Source organism: Nerophis ophidion, linkage group LG25 (assembly GCF_033978795.1).
Source record: "Nerophis ophidion isolate RoL-2023_Sa linkage group LG25, RoL_Noph_v1.0, whole genome shotgun sequence".
Taxonomy (NCBI): Eukaryota; Metazoa; Chordata; class Actinopteri; order Syngnathiformes; family Syngnathidae; genus Nerophis; species Nerophis ophidion.
This window is the reverse complement of record NC_084635.1, coordinates 21,420,422-21,441,026: the sequence shown is the minus strand read 5'-3', so window position 1 is coordinate 21,441,026 and position 20,605 is coordinate 21,420,422. Positions and strand designations below refer to the sequence as shown.

At 40.0% G+C, this 20,605-nt stretch overlaps 1 protein-coding gene across 1 annotated transcript; it reads right to left on the bottom strand.

The window, feature by feature from the left end:
• Positions 1–2,783: 2,783 nt before the first annotated feature.
• Positions 2,784–20,146, bottom strand: lin7c (lin-7 homolog C (C. elegans)). The gene is made up of 5 exons (XM_061887505.1): positions 19,934–20,146; positions 13,659–13,777; positions 10,881–10,952; positions 10,572–10,781; positions 2,784–6,326 (listed from the first exon to the last, which is right to left on the bottom strand). The coding sequence occupies exons 1-5, from the start codon at positions 19,968–19,970 to the stop codon at positions 6,159–6,161; spliced, it is 606 nt and encodes a 201-aa protein (XP_061743489.1). The 5' UTR covers positions 19,971–20,146; the 3' UTR covers positions 2,784–6,158.
• Between the last annotated feature and the right edge of the window lie 459 nt (positions 20,147–20,605).

Sequence of the window (20,605 nt, the reverse complement as noted above, 5' to 3'; positions counted from 1 at the left end):
TAACACTCAATATCTAAGTTACATTTAAACCAGTGTGGGTGGCACTGGGAGCAGGTGGGTAAAGTGTCTTGCCCAAGGACACAACGGCAGTAACTAGGATGGCACAAGCAGGAATCGAACCTGCAACCCTCAAGTTGCTGACACGGCCACTCTACCAACCGAGCTATGTGCCCCAAATAAAAGTAGATAAATACAAATCTTTGGACATATGATGTAACATCAGTTAATTTACCTGCACATTTTCACATCACATATTTTGCATTACTTATATTAAAGCCCATCTAATTAACGTTAATGACGCTTTGCTTAAATAATACATGTATTTTTCTGTTAATGTGCATTTATACTATTTCATTTCCTGACAATGCAAACGGCACCGATTGAGTAAATTGTCTCTATAAGTACCCCACTAATTGGAATGAGATTGAAGTTACAGAATGAAGCCATATTTTCCAGACTATCTTATAAGCCGCTACTTTTTCCCAAACTTTGACCCTGCGGGTTATACCCGCGGCTAATCTATGGATTTTTCTTTACTAATGGCCATCATGTTTTCTTTGCTCAAAAAATAGTTTTCATATTACACCAACAGAGATGCTAAAAAAAATATTGAAAATGCACTTCCTGTTTCATGCCTTGAACCAGAAGTATAACCACCCATAATGTTTCTGCTTGAAAGGATTCTTCATTCATCACTCCAAGCAATGTTTTGTAAGTTTTAAAGGATAAGTAAAATAATTTGTACTTACTAAACTGTGCCATGTGTGATGTCTGTATGAGTGTTATCATGCATATTTGTGCGAGCTATCGTAATGTAATCAAGCTAGCATTGTTAGCATGAGCAAATATGCTAACATGTTTACGAGCGTTTGTGTAAGTATAATTAACTTAAAATGTTATTCTTTTTGTATTGTTTCAGTTATGTAAATTCACCAAAATGTTATCGTATCCTCTCTGAGCTGTCACCAACGTGGGTCACCCTCCAATGGGCTCACCACCCATAGTAGGGGGCAATGTGAGCTGGGCGGCAGCCGAAGGCAGGGATCTTGGTGGTCCGATCCTCCGCTACATAAACTAGCTCTTGGGATGTGGAACGTCACCTCACTGGGGGGGGGGGGGGGGGGAGCCTGAGCTAGTGCGCGAAGTAGAGAAATTCCGGCTGTATGTAGTCGGACTCACTTTGACGCACAGCAAGGACTCTGGAACCACTTCTCTCGAGAGGGACTGGACTCTCTTCCACTCTGGCGTGGCCAGCAGTGAGAGGCGACGGGCTGTGGTGGCAATTCTCGTTGCCCCCCGGCTCAAAGCCTGCACATTGGAGTTCAACCCAGTGGACGAAAGGGTAGCCTCCATCCGCCTTCGGGTGGGGGGACGGGTCCTGACTGTTGTTTGTGCTTATGCACCAAACAACAGTTCAGAGTACCCACCCTTTTTGGGTACACTCGAGGGAGTACTGGAGAGTGCTCCCCCGGGTGATACCCTTGTTCTGCTGGGGGGCTTCAACGCTCATGTTGGCAACGACAGTGAAACCTGGAGAGGCGTGATTGGGAAGAATGGCCCCCGGATCTAAACCCGAGTGGTGTTTTGTTACTGGACTTTTGTGCTAGTCACAGTTTGTCCATAATAAACACCATGTTCAAAAATAAGGGTGTCCACATGTGCACTTGGCACCAGGACACCCTAGGCCGCAGTTCCATGATCGACTTTGTAGTTGTGTCATCGGATTTGCGGCCTCATGTTTTGGACACTCGGGTGAAGAGAGGGGCGGAGCTTTCTACCAATCACCACCTGGTGGTGAGTTGGCTGCGATGGTGGGGGAGGATGCCGGACAGACCTGGGAGGCCCAAACGCATTGTGAGGGTTTGCTGGGAACGTCTGGCAGAGTCTCCTGTCAGAGAAAATTTCAATTCCCACCTCCGGAAGAACTTTGAACATGTCACGAGGGAAGTGCTGGACATTGAGTCCGAGTGGACCATGTTCCGTACCTCTATTGTCGGGCGGCTGAATGAAGCTTTGGTGACAGTTGGTGCCTGTCGGGGCGGTAATCCCCGAACCCGTTGGTGGACACCGGCGGTGAGGGATGCCATCAATCTAAAGGAGTCCTATTGGGTTCTTTTGGCTCATAGGATTCCGGAGGCAGTGGACAGGTACCGACAGGCCATGCGGTGTGCAGCTTCAGCGGTCGCTGACGCATAAACTCGGACATGGGAGGAGTTCGGGGAAGCCATGGAAAACAACTTCCGGACGACTTTGAAGCCATTCTGGACCACCATCCGCCGTCTCAGGAAGGGGAAGCAGTACACTGTCAACACCGTGTATGGTGCGGATGGTGTTCTACTGACCTCAACTGCGGATGTTGGGGCGGCATAGCTCGGTTGGTAGAGCGGCCGTGCCAGCAACTTGAGGGTTCCAGGTTCGATCCCCGCTTCCGCCATCCTAGTCACTGCTGCTGTGTCCTTGGGCAAGACACTTGCTCCAAGTGCCACCCACATTGGTTTAAATGTAACCTAGATATTGGGTTTCACTATGTAAAAAAGCACTTTGGGTCACTCGGGAAAAGCGCTATACAAATATAATTTACTTCACTTATTATCTGGTGCATCTAATATATGTAGATTTATTAGATGCTGAATTTCCCCCAGGGATCAATAAAGTACTTTCTATTCTATTGTATTCTAAAAGTATGTAGTTCTTCTCAAATTCAGTGGGTGCGGCATAAATATCGCCCGGAAATCGGATGCATTTTTTTTGCAATAAAAGAGAAAAAAGGTGTGACACTTAAATTAGGTTTATTTAGCTTTCACTTTTATTACTTACTACATTTTACATTCCACATGAACAACAACAAAAACAAAACAAAATGAACAGCACGATCTACAGATAAAGAAAGAAAAAACAAGCACAGACTAAAATAGCTTTTAAAACATTATCAAAAGCTTCAAAGATGCTGCATGTTTGGTCTTGGAGTTAAAAGGAGCACAAAAATCAGTCAAGATCTCAGGAGGGAGCCTTGATGTAGGCCAGTTTGTCTGCACAGTCTTACCAACCAAAAACGCCTCATGCGGCCCTGCTAAGCACTCAGCACAAACTCACATCGCCCCTTGGATTTTTGTTTTCTTAGCAAAAAACACTTAGAAAAATTGAAAAAGAAAGCTATTATAAAAAATACTCTATTGACCATCCCAACACGAAGACTTGAAGGGTGATTCGCAACATTTTGCAACCACGTCAGATGATGCACGGAGACATTCAGTGGGTTACAATTCGTGCGAGCATGAAATCTAACATGTTGCTAAGCTAAAAATATATTAGGATATCCCAAAAGATTATGTACATGTCTGATGCCTCATGAACATGGCTTGTAATCAACACGGATATTGCAGTTAATTAACGAACGTTAAAAGTGAAGGCCCAAGCATTTTTAAAGTTACTTGTATTGAACTGTGCTTGTTGGACGTGTGTCGACTTCACACAGGCCATGACACATTCTGCTTGACATTCTTATTTCGACAATCTATTTTGCAGCAATTGAGGTTACATGCCCCAGTTTTTTTTTTTTTAAATACTTTGCATAGTAACTTTTTATTATGTTTTTCACGTTGACACTTAATCAACATTTGTACATCTTGTGACGTTCTTTGCACGACATTGGGAAATATTCAAGTAAGACAACGTGTTACAATGGTTTTCCTTCATGTCACATTGTGTCTTTGATAACTAACCTCCTGAGACCCAACACTACATTTTTATAACCATATTTCTAGTGCTACAAACAACACATACAGGCATAAAAAGGGTTGTGCTGAGCACAGGGTTCGTTCAATGAAATGGTCTTCCCAAAATGTCTGCTAGCATGACTTACGGCCACTAGAGAAGTAAGATAGTTAACGCCACAAATGCAACCAAGACGAAAAGCTGCTTTATAATTTTCAAATGTGACTGAAAAAGTGTGGCACAATATTTATAAAACGCCAAACCCAAGAAAAGTTGAAGTTCAAGCGACATTTTTCTACATTTAATACAATTATCCTTAAAAATATATTGGCAAGTGTAAATAATTTCAGATTGTTTTATTAAAATGTTTTTCCCTGTTGTATAAACACAAAATAAGATGATTACAAAAATATCATTACCGCAGATATTGTAGTCCACTGTGAAAGTAGATATTGCATAAAAAGTGAGCAAACACATTTCTGACCCCCCCCTCAAAAAAACGTATTTATATATTTATTTTTGAGAAATGTAACATTTACTAGGTCTGAGGAGGTTAAGGTATTTGACTGAAAGGTCACATGGTAGCACTGAGTTGTTAACATATCGTCATGACGGGGATTTTCTAAGCACGTACAGAAAAGACAGCAATTGAGTACAACTGTGTACCGTATTTTTCGGTCTATAAGTCGCAGTTTTTTTCATAGTTTGGCCAGGGGTGCGACATATACTACTATGTGTGGAATTATTAACACATTACCGTAAAATATCAAATAACATTATTTATCACATTCACGGAAGAGGCGAAGAAAATGTCAGCAATCGTCACACACACGTCAACCAATAAGAATTCGGCGGGGGAGGGTCATGGCAGAAGTGCATTGTGGGTCATGGGATGCTTACTGCTATATGCTACTGCCGTAACTAATACAATAGATCATTTCAACGTTGGCGGTAATTTATAAAAACTGAGAAGGGCTGAACAAAAATTGGACCGAGAGGAAATCATGTACTGCAGATTACAACCTGGACATAGTGAAATATGCAGCAGAAAACGACAAGAGGAAGCGCCGCATACCTTTGGAGTTGGCAGAGTTGTTTAGAAGCGACATCCAGGAAGAAGATTTCATCGGATTTATCAATTAGGAGTGATAGATTGTTTGGAAAACATATAGCATGTTCTATATGTTATAGTTATTTGAATGACTCTTACCATAATATGTTACGTTAACATACCAGGCACCTTCTCAGTTGGTTATTTATGCGTCATATAACGTACACTTATTCAGCCTGTTGTTCACTATTCTTTATTTATTTTAAATTGCCTTTAAAATGTCTGTTATTGGTGTTGGGTTTTATCAAATAAATTTCCCCCCAAAATGCAACTTCTACTCCAGTGTTTTTTTCCTTCTTTATTATGCATTTTCGGCCGGTGCGACATATACTCCGGAGCGACTTATAATCCGAAAAATATAGTATTCTTACACAAAATATTACATTACAAAGTACTCCCAAGACAGGTTCATATTAAGTTCAATTCCCAAATACATCTCACTAAATGAAACTTTGATATCAACTCTTGCCTTGCAGCGGTTTGTGCACTTTTTGAGAATGGCGTTATCTTGCGATGCCACACGTCTGTTAAAATGAGGAAGTCAGAGAATGAATAATTGAACGCTGCATTTTACACACAGTGAGCCTAAAACAAAGTGTAAACAAACATGCTACTATGGTGCAGCTGTTAAATGTGTGTGTGCATGATGGATGTTTTGTGCTTGGTATAGGGCATTTTTTAACTGCTGGGAACAAAAGAACCATCTTTTATATTCAGTTGAATGTGTCTCCCCACTGCTGTAGTGCGGCACAGCAAAACTTCCACACGGAAAACCCGCTGCTTTCATTGTGCACATTTATAGTGTTAAAAATGTTTTTTTTTTAATGTACTATTTCTAATGAGATGAACTGAAAAGAGTAGTAACAAGCTTTGTAAAAGCTTGTAATTAAAAAAAAATTGCAAACACCATTTCTTGTTAAAAGACCTTTGCGGAAGATCATATTCAAGTTGCCTTTTGATTTTAAAGTAATAAACAATGTGCGAGTGAAGTGGAATCTCAGCAAACCAAACTGTGAACCCCTTCAATCACTGCTTAAAGAGGCAGGTAAGCATGTCACAGTTGTAATACTGGACAACCCAGCAAGAGGAAGAAAGTGTTTTCTGATTGGTGGCCATATTTAGACTTTGGGTACAGTAACCATCGGTGAATATTTATAACGCTGCAAAACATGGTAGAAGTACAACATATAGCACGCGTGGATGTACTAAAACTATGTGTGTGTGTAGGTTAAAATGTTTTTTTTGAGTGAGAATATAGAAAAACAGACCAGAACAGATGGCCTGAAGGCTGGAGGAGGAGAGTCATAAGAGCTGGCGTCGACATGAAACAACCCTACTGGAGATAGTTGTTCTGCTGCCGACGTTTTGCCGACCTCATTTTCTCAAAGCGTGACTCCATTTCCTCGAGGACTTTGGGTGTGTACCTCACGACCAGCTTCACCGTGCCCTGAGCTGCTTTGAGGAGTTCCACGGCTTTCTCGTGGTGCTCACCTTCCACGCTCTAGAAAAAAAGAAAACCATTATAAGGGACACCGTACACAGACTGTGATAGAGTAATAAATGTCTTCTCGCATTCGCACCTGACATTTTATGAAAGCCAGCTTTGAGTCCTGATATCAGGAATTTCTATGAACCTCTACAGTTGCTACATAAAGATCATACGTAAGAAAAAAATGGTTGACTTCTTACTTTTTTCCAAAAACCATTATATTTGTGACTTCATGCTGCCTGCTGATCACAAGCTCATCTGGTACAGTTCTCCAATAATGCTGGCTGTCCAATCATTATGTTGTTACTGTCAAGTCCAGATGTGTGATTGGCTAAACCAAATAAAAGTAGACTGAGTAAAGATGGGAATCTTTGGCCACCTCACGATTCAATTACGATTAAAATTCAGGAGCTACGATTTGATTAAAAATCGATTATTGATGTATCTTTAATTTGTGTATATTGATGCAGTTTTACACTTCTTTTTGTTTCACTAAACAAGCGTCTATCATTTGCAACTTTGAAAAACAATGCATTTCTAATAAGAAATCCCCATCAGATTTATTAAACTCATGGAAATGTGTGCAAAAAGAGTGGTTCCGATCTCTCAGTGAGGTGGCCTGCTGCAGTCAGCCAAACTTTAGAACTGTCTGCATTACTTTATGTACAAAAAAATAAATCGATTATTGACGTTTACAAAGTGATTTTATAGTTGTCCATGTCCGAATTGCGATGCATCTAAAAATTTCTCCGACCTCTAAGACTGAGGCTGTGTTCTTACTTGTCTATTTTGGTTTGTCAAACTTTGGTACGCGTGCAGTTTGTATGATCAGGTGTAAACACTGCATGGACCCTCGTTGCTATTAGCCAATGCATCTCAATACTTTAGAATATCTTTGAAAAATGAATTTATTTCAGTAGTTCAATTGCAAAAGCCCAACTCTCGTATTCTACAGCCAAATCGTTTTGTATGGTGCGGCAAAGGGTTGTTTTCCATATTTAATACATACTCATACTGATATTTTTCAAGCTCACACAATTGATGGCTAACTAGTTGCCATTTATCCAGGGCCGCCCCGGCCTATAATTTCCAATCTCTCAGTCCATGCACGACATTGGAGGCTTTGTAGTAATGTTTTGGGGAGCTGTGTGTGCTTGTAGGGTTAAAGCGAGGTGCTGGTTTGTCAATACGTATACAGGAAGTATTTAAAGGACTAACATTCACCTGTGCACAGAAGGAAATAGAAAAGATGGTAGGACTGAATTGCCATACCTTTGTTGACCACTTATTTATAAGCTCTGTTTACGCCACAATATCCTAATGCTCTGTTTAATACAAAAGAGTGTTTTCTAATAAATACACAAACGCAGTCTGGATCTTGGCGTCTTTGTACAGCGGGCGCGTCATACAAGCTCCAAGAACGTGTTCCACCTCACACCACCAGAAGGAAAGGTTGCTCCTTCAGCATTGGACTGTTACAGCGACAGAGCGCAACCGCATGTTTTTTCTACCCAAAGCCATAAGACTTTACAACACACTTATGTAATTACTGTGATCTGCTTTATTTCTTGTTGTGCAAAACTTACTTTTTTATTTACTGCCCTATATGCAATAGTTATTACAAGGGATTTAACAGTATTGTAGATACCGTGGTATTGCGGTTTCAAAATTCTCACAAAAACTCAGTGACATGTGACGGTTTAACACTAAAACTTAGTGAGTGCGTTTTTTTTCTGGCACTTTTACATTGGCCAGTATGAAAATAAACGACATTGCAGAATGCTGTATCCAGTGCAGAGGTAATAAAGTCTGTGTACTACAAAGCGCACCACCTACCGTATTTTTCGGACTATAAGTCGCAGTTTTTTTTCATAGTTTTGCCGGGGGTGCGACTAATACTCAGGAGCGACTTATGTGTGAAATTATTAACACATTACTGTAAAATATCAAATAATATTATTTAGCTCATTCACATAAGAGACTAAATGTATACGATTTCATTGGATTTAGCAAATAGGAGTGACAGATTGTTTGGTAAACGTATAGAATTTTCTATTTGTTATAGTTATTTGAATGACTCTTAAAATAATATGTTACGTTAACATACCAGGCACCTTCTCAGTTGGTTATTTATGCCTCATATAACATACACTTATTCAGCCTGTTGTTAACTATTCTTTAATTATTTTAAATTGCCTTTCAAATGTCTATTCTTAGTTTTGGTTTTTATCAAATACATTTCCCCCAAAAATGCGACTTAATATATTTTTTTCCTTCTTTAATATGCATTTTCGGCAGGTTCGACTTATATTCCGGAGCGACTTATACTCCAAAAAATACAGTACATCTCAAACGCAGACACATGCCCGGAAGGAAAGCTTTCGGTGAGAGAACAACCACTGCATGCCGCGGGGAATGTGAGTAATCTAATTGATAAATCATCACCCGGAAAATATATTTGACGCCAGCGACGCTATCAGTTTGTAAAGTATTTACGTTATTAAAAGTTAAACTGATAGGAAACTTTTCTGCGAAACAGCATTTTTCAAACAGAAAAGTAAAAAATGTTGGTAATAATAAATATGATTAGAGCATACAGTATGTTTGTGTTCAATTAGATTAATTCTGTTTTCTGCCACTTCATTTTACACCTTATGGCATTTTACAAAGCCTTTTTTGGGGGAGAGAATACAACAATATTATGGTATTGTGACCAGCACCCCCCGCAACCCAAAAAGGGATAAGCAGTAGAAAATGGATGGTTGGATGGACCTTAATACCATGACAATATCGTATCGTGAGATTTTGATATCTTTACATCCCCAGTTATATCTATTTTTTGGTTTGGCATTACGGTTTAATTTTGTTACTGTATGTAAAAGATCTGCACTGCAACCACATCATTTCCCTATTGTGGAGTGAATAAGATCTTCTTGCCAGGTCTCCCTTGGAAAAGAGATATTTGATCTCCATGGGATTTTACCTGGTTAAGTAAAGGCTAAATAGAAAATAAAATAAATAAAAGTCTATCTTATCCGAATTCACTCGTCTTGCATGGTGGTGGCAAGAAGCTAGGTTTGCAAATTTATGCTACAAATTTGTGATGAGGTGTTTAGGGCACGTCCAACCGGTAGGAGGCCACGTAGAAGACCCAGGACACGTTGGGAAGACTATGTCTCCCGGGTGGCCTGGGAACGCCTTGGGATTCCCCGGGAAGAGCTGGACGAAGTGGCTGGGGAGAGGGAAGTCTGGGCCTCCCTGCTTAGGCTGCTGCCCCCGCGACCCGACCTCGGATAAGCGGAAGATGATGGATGAAATTTGTGATGTTGAACTGAGGAATGAATTATTAAACAACTATTTTATTTCAATAAATACTTTTAGTCCAAAACATGCTATAAATTAAATTCCAAGTTTGAGAAAAATTTTATAAACATCTTTCATATAAATAAAAAAAAGCGTGAAAAAATGCTTGTGGGGAGGGTGGTGCACAAAATAAAATTCTGTTTAGAGCTCCAATTTAGCGAGAGGCAGCCTTTCATTGTTCATTGCTATTTGCACAAATTAAAGGAACTTTGTCATTTACATTTCGGCTATTTGTGTTTTACGCTTAAAATGGCTGTTTGGCATACGGCCCATTAGCACACTTTTTCGTTGGCCCTTTGAGGTAAAATATTTGGACACCACAGTTCAATAGATTCATGACATGGAGTAAAATATTAAAAAATGTGTTTCTTAATTTCTTCATAATTTTGATGATTAGAACTCACAACTAATGAACAAAAAAAAATTCAGGATTTCATAAAATGTGAAAAATTGACAGTTGAATATTGTAAACTGGAGGTTTGAGCTCCAATCAGCAAATTACCTTAAAACTTGCTGAACCTTTAATTGTTTAGTCTAAATTGAACTCCTGGAATCAAATAACACTTGCACAATATTCAACTTTTTTGACACGTATGGTGGTACATAGATTTTTTTGCACATCCCACTTTTCATATGATAGGATTTTAAACAAAACTTTTGGGCAAAAATTTGACAAGGCTTTCGTATACTGTCTTGGTTCTCATAAGGCCAAACATTGCACGTGACAAACGAGTCAGTCAGAATGGCAAAACAGAGTAAAACACATAATGTAATGAGAAAAAGCTAAAATACAAACAACGACTCCAAATTTTCTCTTGAAATAATTGCAGAACGTTTTTGTTGCCTTGCTAAAAAATTACATGCACAAGCGTCATAAGGAAAAAGACAACTTACGACACCGTTGACAGACAAAAGCTGATCGCCTCTCTTCAGGCCACCATGTCGGTCGGCAATGCCACCCGGGATGATCCGTGAGATGTAAATGGGAGAGTTTTGTTCCTTTCCACCCATGATGTTGAATCCCAGGCCTTCTTCTGTTTTGGGCAGTTCTACAACACGCGGGTGCGAGTGTCCTTCACTGGCTGCAAATGCTGCCACGGTCGCCTATAAAGTATAAAGTCAATCTCAAACTGAAATAACAAATATGGGGTTTAAGACAAAAAACATCATTATTATTATTCCATTTGTATACTTTGATAGTACCTTTGCTGTAGCGTTGGCTCTGACTTCAGGACTGCTGTTAATGTCCACTGTCTCATACACATGCTCATACACCTAAGGAAATAAGTTTGATAAATGTCATAGGATTCAGAAACCAAAATAACTATCAAAAGCAGTGTTTTCCATACTTATTTATTTGTGATGACTTGACACAAATAAATCTGATACTACCTGTCCTCCATTGCTCATAAAAGCATTATAAGTACGCTCCTGGTACAGATGAAACAGTATGAAAATGACTTACAATACTAAAGTTATCAACGTATTGTTTAAGAAAAAAAAAAAATACAGGTCACCATGCTAAAATCAATATACAAAAGTTGCATTGAGAAAACCAAAACAGGTAAACAAAGCCTTTAAATGTTTAAATAGGAAAACCATGATATTTCCACCCTAATAGCCAAGTTCCCATAAAACATACATAAACTTTGGTCAACATAAATTTAGCATAAGGGCACCATATGCCAAAATTAACCTCCATATCCTGCAAAAAATGGAATCACAGTGAAGCATTTGTAGGGTAGGGCATCATTTGAATTTGAACAGTTCTAGTTCCGAATCTCAATTTTGTTTTGAATAAGCAGGGTCTTAATAAAAGTTAACATGGTTTAAATAAGAGCGTTGACAATAGTTCTTTTTTGATGAATTTTACCCTTTATTGCCTCGACAAGATGTCCCCTTAAAAGATAATAGATGGCAACTATTTCTTCTTCGTTGTACGGCGCATATTTGGCACATACTCGGCGGATATTTCTTCCTGTCAACCATCGAAATTGAAATTAAAAATGTAATGATTCTGGCAGAATCAAAACGATGCTCTTGCTCAACCCTCATCATTTGTCCATCCAAGCACAAAATTGCAACTGTCAATAACTACTTTAAATGGCATGTCCTTACTAGGCAGTGGACACACACATGTGCATATTGATTTTTGGATTACTTTTAGTTTTTGTATTTTACTTCTGTTATACAATCATGTGTGCCAATGTTGAATAACTTTTATAAGTTTGCTAGCTTCCTTCATAAAGAGCGAACAATTGTAATAACAGAGATGAGAGTGTTGTTGCAGTTGGAACTAATCAGTGTTAGAGCAGTCATTTTTATTGCAAATGATGCGAAATCAGAGGAAAAGGCATTTGTGAAAGTGGGCTGATGGCCCTCTGAAGAAGTCATACATGCACAGGAAATAACCTTCTACAAGCCGACCAATCAGACAGCTTTTGACTGTTTGCCTAAATGTTTTGGGGGGTGCACGGTTGAACGGCTGCACGCCACGCTAGGGATGTAACGGCAAACAGGTAATGATAAACTGCGGTAACACTACCCACGGCCGGTATTACTGTTTTAAATTAAAATGATCATAAAACTGTAATTTATATCACTGATAAAGTGAAGAACTACTGACACTGCTCATTTGTTGTGGAAGCAAGCTAGCGCTAGCCAGCTGACATGCTAACATGAAAACAGGAGACATTAATGTCTTTCCCCATTAAGAAACAACATTCCAAAATCTAAACTTGCATAAACACATTGTTCTTTGACAACTAAGATATTTAATTGTGTACACTGTACCTGACAAGCTGTGCTCTCTTAAAGAGATCGATCGTTACTGGAAAGAATAAGACAAGAAGAAGTGAATTTTATGTGATGTCACATAATCCAGACGTGACGCACCCACGTTATTTTTTTTATAATTAAAAAAACCCCACTAAAAACGTGTACAAATTCGAATGGAATAAGATAAACATATTCAAACACTAAAATGAAAATAACATAGATAGATAAATAGTACTTTACGGGTTCCTTCAGGAGAGTTCCTTCAGGTTTTAAAAATCCAGCAGCAGTGTACAGAGTTGAGATCAATTTAAAAAGTAAAAAGTAAATAATGGGGTTATAAATGGAAACAAAATAGAAAAATATTACAAGAACAAAAATAAAAAGCATCAATGGGAATACAAATATAACAGTAAAATAAGAATAAAACAAGAGAAACTAGGCAGTAGTGAACCTTTTATGAAAAAGTATTGCACTGTTATTCTTTTGCATCCCCTGTCATCCTAGTACCCCCCTCCCCCCTCCCCAGAGAGGAGTTGTACAGTCCAAAAGATAAAAGATAAGTTTAGAAGATGTAGAACTACAGAGCTACTGGAGATGCAGTCGCCTTCCACAGCAAAACAAAATGTGGTTCCGAAGTAGCCTGAACAGTAACATAACATGTCTCTTCTGCCAAGAAAGAGTATTGAGTAGTTATTTATTTATTGTATTAAAAAAAAAAGATTTTAAGTGTGTATGAGTACTTTTTGAGCAAATTCAACAACAACCTGATAATGTTAGATGTGTACAAGAGGTTTTGCAGGGGAAGGAGTAAGCCTGTGTTGCGTAGAGTATACAATGTTAGAGACTACATTCAAAAGTAAAACCAGTGTAATAAAGTAAACTGCATACCTTGAGTGCAGCAAAGCGTATTTAAGGGCTGGTCTCTGAAACGATTATAATTTTAGTATATTACACCAGCGCGACCCTGAGAGGGACAAGCGGTAGTAAACGGATGGATAGATATTTGAAATCGTCCACTGCACTGGCGTCTAACAACTGTGCTAGAGGACTGGAAGTGTACAGTGTTTTGACACGGATCAGCGTGCTAACTCTGGCCAAACGTGCCGTGCTATAGGCGTGAAGTGGGCCAAAGCACGGTGCAATTAAACATACTTCATATGATTGAAAAAAAATATATATATATATTAACATAGAATGTCTTACTTCTCTGACAGCATTACAGAATTCACTTTGTAAGACCTTCTGCAAGGCTTGCAGCTTCTGAGGAGGAACTTCCCCCGTTCTCTGGAGCTTGTCAAGCAGTTCAATGGCCCTGTTAATATCTGTCAAAAACACAAAACAAAACACACATCAAAACAAACTAATGATAAATTTAAACATCTTCATTTGGGGTTCAATATTATGAATGAGGGAAATAATGCTCCATGCTAGTAGCTAACCATTACTGGCAGAAGCTGGCTGGTCAAATGGTTAACTTTCTACAGCTCTTACCTGCAGTTTGTGACATTTCACTGTGACTGTTTTGGCGCTTGTGGTTATGAAATGTATACTAAACGTTTGCTGCTACTTGAAACTACAAAGTATGAGTACATAAAAATGTATAGACAAATGTGGGTAAGAAAGGAGTAATAACAATGAAGAGTGAAAACAGTTTTTGACCGAAGCAGAGGGGTAAAGGAGATGGACAGCGACAACGTTTTGACTTCAATAGCATTATAAATAATTAAAAACAACCAGGAATGAGAATCAGCACCTCCAAGTCCGAGTCCATGGTTCTCTCCCGGAAAAGGCTGGAGTGCCATCTCCGGGTTGGGGAGGAGACCCTGCCCCAAGTGGAGGAGTTCAAGTACCTAGAAGTCTTGTTCACGAGTGAGGTAAGAGTGGATCGTGAGATCGACAGGCGGATCGGTGCGGCGTCTTCAGTAATGCGGACGTTGTACCGATCCGTTGTGGTGAAGAAGGAGCTGAGCCGGAAGGCAAAGCTCTCAATTTACCGGTCGATCTACGTTCCCATCCTTACCTATGGTCATGAGCTTTGGGTCATGACCGAAAGGATAAGATCACGGGTACAAGCGGCCGAAATGAGTTTCCTCCGCTGGGTGGCGGGGCTCTCCCTGAGAGATAGGGTGAGAAGCTCTGTCATCCGGGAAGAACTCAAAGTAAAGCCGCTGCTCCTCCACATCGAGAGGAGCCAGATGAGGTGGTTCGGGCATCTGGTCAGGATGCCACCCGAATGCCTCCCAAGGGAGGTGTTTAGGGCACGTCCAACCGGTAGGAGGCCACGGGGAAGACCCAGGACACATTGGGAAGACTATGTCTCCCGGCTGGCCTGGGAACGCCTCGGGATCCCCTGGGAAGAGCTAGACGAAGTGGCTGGGGAGAGGGAAGTCTGGGCTTCCCTGCTTAAGCTGCTGCCCCCGCGACCCGACCTTGGATAAGCGGAAGAAGATGGCGTGGAACACCGCAGAGGCCACCACAGTTTGTATATTTTTGTTATTTATGTTGTTTTACTTTTGTAGCTGTGTGTAGAAGTGGCTGGTTGCATCAGCTCAGCTCTTTTAATGTCTTTAATGTCCTCTGTGTTCTTTGATGTTTCCCTCTTACACACATTTATGTGTGCTATGGCTATGATGTTTTTTTCCCCCCTTGGCTTCAGTCTGTACCCGCTCTCCAGGGGCCCAGGCTTAGTCTGATGTTTTTCTCTCACCTCCCCGGTGTTTACCTGTCGCTCACCTTTTTTGTATTGGGCGCCGGAAGCTGGCAGACCCGTCAGCGATCCTGTTCTGTCTCCCTGTAATGTTTGTCTGAAATTAAATGGGATCGTGCTGAAAAATCTTAATTTCCCTTTGGGGATTATAAAAGTATTTCTGATCTGTCCCTTCACTGTTCTTAGACTTCCTTTTATTGTCATTCAAAAATGAACTTTACAGTACAGTTCAGTACAGTGCAGCACGGTGACACAGGGGTTAGTGCATGTGCCTCACAATACAAAGGTCCTGAGCAGTCTTGGGTTCAATCCCTGGCTCGGGATCTTTCTGTGTGGAGTTTGCATGTTCTCCCCGTGACTGCGTGGGTTCCCACCGGGTACTCCAGCTTCCTCCCACCACCAAAGACACGCACCAGGGGATAGGTTAATTGGCAACACTAAATTGGCCAGTGTGTGAATGTGAGAGTGGATGTTGTCTGTCTATCTGTGTTGGCCCTGTAATGAAGAGGCGACTTGTCCAGGGTGTTCCCCGCCTTCCACCCGAATGCAGCTGAGATAGGCAGGTAGAAAATGGATGGATGCATAGTACAGATAAGAATGAAATTTCATTGCATTAACTCATTGGAGTGCAGGATAAAAGAGCAATAAGGTGCAGATATAAATAAATAAATTACTGTACAGATAAATATATTACACTTGTTAATATGCATCCACGTTAATGAATGTATGTTATATAGTCTTCATATTCCAGCGAGTTAAACTTATTTTTGGGAGTGAATTTTGCACTTTAAAAATAACTTTTGGTAACTATAAATAGGATTACACAGGTTTATATTTATTTGCAGATCGTCTGTTTACCCTTAATTTTCCACACTAAGGCATTTTTTGAAATACATTACTGCAATAACTATTGTACCGTGGCCTCGATACCGTGATGATATCCTGCCGTGAGATTTGCATACAGTTACAACCCTACTATAAGGCTGAGAGATATATCGCGGGTTTGTCTCTGTGTGATATAGAAAATGACTATATCGTGATATTCGAGTACACGTTCTCACGCAGTTGCTTTTAGCTGCGGGCATTACACTACAAGCTCTTCCAATTCTGTTGTCTCTCCTTCTCACATACAAGCGCACCTTACACACATCACATACTGTCACATCATACGTCACATACGTATACACCCTTGCGGAGCAGAGAGGTAGCAGACTGGGTAACGTTAGCTGTAATGCTAGCAAAGCTGTGCGAGTGGTAATACGAGAGAAAGAAGGTGCGAATGAAGGAAGAATTAATTCCCAAGAAAAACAGCAGGGGCTCCATCCTCTGCCGGCGTTTGGCTTCAAGTGGAAATATGTCGAACAGACAACCATAATTTGTCAAGTGTGGGCCAAAAGCGTTGCTACAAAAAGTAGCTTTACTGCTAATATGAAGCATCATTTGAAAAGTCACCCGCTAGAGAATGAAGAGTGCTTGAAACTGCATGTCAGCATCTCTGTTCGGTGCTACATCCACAAAATGCCGGAGCAACAATTTCCAAATCAACACTATATGAAAAAAAAAAAATCAACAACAGAAGGAGATAATGTCCGCAGTAAACTACCACATTGCAAACGACATACATTATTTGATTTCCTATTATGTAGCTCATTTTTATTTGACAATTATTTAAATATCTTGTGTGACATCATGCACTAAAGTGCACTTTATTTGTTTTAAACTAATGTAGTGGCGTTCTGTACAAAAAGTGCACTTTAATTTACTGTTGTTTTGATATGTCATCTTAGTGACATCATGTGCAAAATTGCACTAATAGCTTGTTTTAAAAATTTTCTGACAATATTGTACTTTATGTTTTGAAATGACATGAATGTTTGTGCCACTGCTTAATAACTGTTTAATAAATACAGTTTTGGTCAATTGACTTAGTTGTTATTTCCTTCTCTGCATGAAAGTTTAAAATGAGCATATATTAAACAAGAATGTTTAATGTACACCAGTGGTTCTTAACCTGGGTTCGATCGAACCCTAGGGGTTCGGTGAGTCGGCCTCAGGGGTTTGGCGGAGGTCAAAACACACTCGACTCATCTTGTAAATAAAAACTTCTCCCTATCGGCGTATTATGAATACGGCAACAGCAGAAGTCACACTGATTTGCAGGTGTGTAACTTGTTGTGAGTTTATGCACTGTGTTGGTTTTGTTCTTTGAACAAAGTGATGTTCATGCACGGTTCATTTTGTGCACCAGTAAAAAAAAACATGGTAACACTTAAGTTCTCTTTCATGTATTTTAAAATGTATGTCTTAATGTATTACTTTTTTGAAACTGCTGTTGACCTCTTGGCCAGGTCACCCTTGTGAAAGAGATCTTGATCTCAATGGGTTTCTTATCTGGTTAAATAAAGGTTCTATTCTATAAGTATGGGGAACATATTCCCAATAATTAGTTGCTTATGAACATGCAAATTAGTAACATATTGGCTCTTAACTAGTCATTATTAAGTACTTATTAATGCCTTATTCGGCATGGCCTTATTATAACCCTAACCCTTTTAAATTAAGTCTTTGTTACTTAGAATATATTCCCCATACTAAAGTGTTACCAAAAACATATAACTTTGTATTGAATTTGAAAAAAAAACAACATTTTATTTAGTGTGTGAATGTGAGTGTGAATGTTGTCTGTCTATCTGTGTTGGCCCTGTGATGAGGTGGCGACTTTTCCAGGGTGTACACCGCCTTCCGCCCGATTGTAGCTGAGATAGGCACCAGCGTTCCCCGCCACCCCAAAGGGAATAAGCGGTAGAAAATGGATGGATGGACTAAAGAAGGGTTTGGTGAATGTGCTTAAGAAACTGGTGGGGTTCGGTATCTCCAACAAGGTTACGAACCACTGATGTAGACACATAAAATCATCATACTGCTTTGATTATATGTATTAAAGGCCTATTGAAATGAGATTTTCTTATTTAAACGGGTATAGCAGGTCCATTCTATGTGTCATACTTGATCATTTCGCGATATTGCCATATTTTTGCTGAAAGGATTTAGTAGAGAACATCCACGATAAAGTTCGCAACTTTCGGTGCTAAGACGTAAGCCCTGCCTCTACCGGAAGTCGCAGACGATGACGTCACAAGTGTGGGGCTCCTCACATACTCACTTTGATTTTAATGGGAGCCTCCAACAAAAAGTGCTGTTCGGACCGAGAAAACGACAATTTCCCCATTAATTTGAGCGAGGATGAAAGATTTGTGTTTGAAGATATTGATACTGAGGGACTAGGAAAAAAAATAACTAAAATAAAAAGTTTAAAAAAAAAAGCGATTGCATTGGGACAGATTCCGATGTTTTTAGACACATTTAGGTGGATAATTCTGGGAAATCTCTTTTCTTTCTATTGTGTTACTAGTGTTTTAGTGAGTTAAATAGTACCTGATAGTCGGAGGTGTACGTCCACGGGTGTCTTGACGCGCAGTGTCTCAGGGGAGTCGATGGCAGCTATGGACGGGGCAAGCTCAGCTTTTCTCCAGTAAGAAGCGACTTTTTAACCACAATTTTCTCACCTAAACCTGGTGGTTGACATTCCGTAGTGTTTCATGTTTGCTTGACCGCGCTCTGATCCAGGGGCGCCGCTAGGGATTTTGGGCCCCATGAAAAGAATCTTTACAGGACCCCTCTGTATTATAATTTAATCATCATTAGGGGACTCTCTGGGCCCCCCTCCATCATGGGCCCCTAGAATCCGTCTCCTTTACCCCCCCTTTTCGGCGCCCCTGCTCTGATCCATTGTAAATTTTCACCTCCAGGAATTTGAAACAAGGAATCACCGTGTGTTTGTGTGGCTAAAGGCTAAAGCTTCCCAACTCCATCTTTCTTCTTTGTCTTCTCCAATATTAATTGAACAAATTGCAAAAGATTCAGCAACACAGTTCCCCAAAATACTGTGTAATTATGCCGTTAAAGCAGACGACTTTTAGCTGTGTGTGTGCGCAGCGCTCACACTTCCTAAAAGCCTGTGACGTCTTGCGACGTTACACGACGTTTTCAAGACGAAACTCCCGGGAAATTTAAAATTGCAATTTAGTAAACTAAAAAGGCCGTATTGGCATGTGTTGCAATGTTAATATTTCATCATTGATATATAAACTATCAGACTGCGTGGTGGGTGGTAGTGGGTTTCAGTAGGCCTTTAAGTGTTAATTCAAGGCTAAGGCTAAATATAGAGATATATATCGTGTATCGCGATATGGCCTAAAAATATCGAGATATTAAGAATAGGCCATATCGCCCAGCCCTACTTACTATCTTGTATGTGTTTACTAATGTGCTGTCCCCAACCATATAGCAACCAGGTCTAACAATGGCTAATGTCGGCGTTTGAATGCCAGACAAGACATTGCAAGTGTTCTTCTGGAGTTGTGTTGAGTTCATCCAAGCTAACAGACAAGTAAATAACGCAGAGGTGTGCTAAATATGACGTTGGTGTTAGCATTGAGCAAATGAGAGAGCTAGCAAACGGGAGCTAATTAGCTAGGTTTCAATGTTCGTGTTGGTGTGTACCGGATAATAAAGTACTTTTCGCACTCACTATCTTAATCAATGGATGCCAACACCGCCCAGCATACGCCGTCATAAACCGCAGTTACGTCATTAATTAACCGTAAAGAGATATTCACTAAAAGCCTCCGTACGTGGCTAATGCTAGTGGAAGCTAGGTGTCGCCACACAACGTTGCGAAGCTAGCACAGGCTAGCCAATTAACTTTTACCTCTTTCCAAACGCACAGGCTCCCCAAGCGACGCCATTCTCCGAACAAGAGGCTCTCCGGCGCCGGGCAGATATGGCGTGAATCTGTAAAGAGGCGAGGGAGTCAAGTTGTTAAGCCTCGGCCGACGTTACGTGCGCTCGGACCAGACGATAAATCAGATTAGCCAAATTAGCAGGCTAGGCTATAGCGACCGGTGACATGGTGCGTTCACGGAGTACTGAAGAAAAACGGACAAATAGCCAGAACACTCAAAATTAATCAAACTGTGTAAAACTATGCCGGAATCATAGTTTAACTTGTTGGCGTTAGAATTGTTAGTTGAATACAATGTTATTTTGGATAATATTGGATTAATAAATGTATTTTGTTCGGGGAAAAAGGTACATTTAATGTTCCCGCTAATTCAGAACCATGGACAACACCTGGAATTGACAGATTATGTTTGATTTTCTTTATATCTCCACAAATATGTTTTGTGATACTATATATATATATATATATATATATATATTATAGAGAGAGAGAGAGAGAGAGAGAGAGAGAGAGAGAGATGTGTGTGTGTGTGTGTGCGTGTATTTATATACAAATATATAAAGTTAATTTATTGTTTATTGTACGATTATATTCGCTTTATTTTCTTAAATCGTTGTATTTATATAATGTTTAATATTT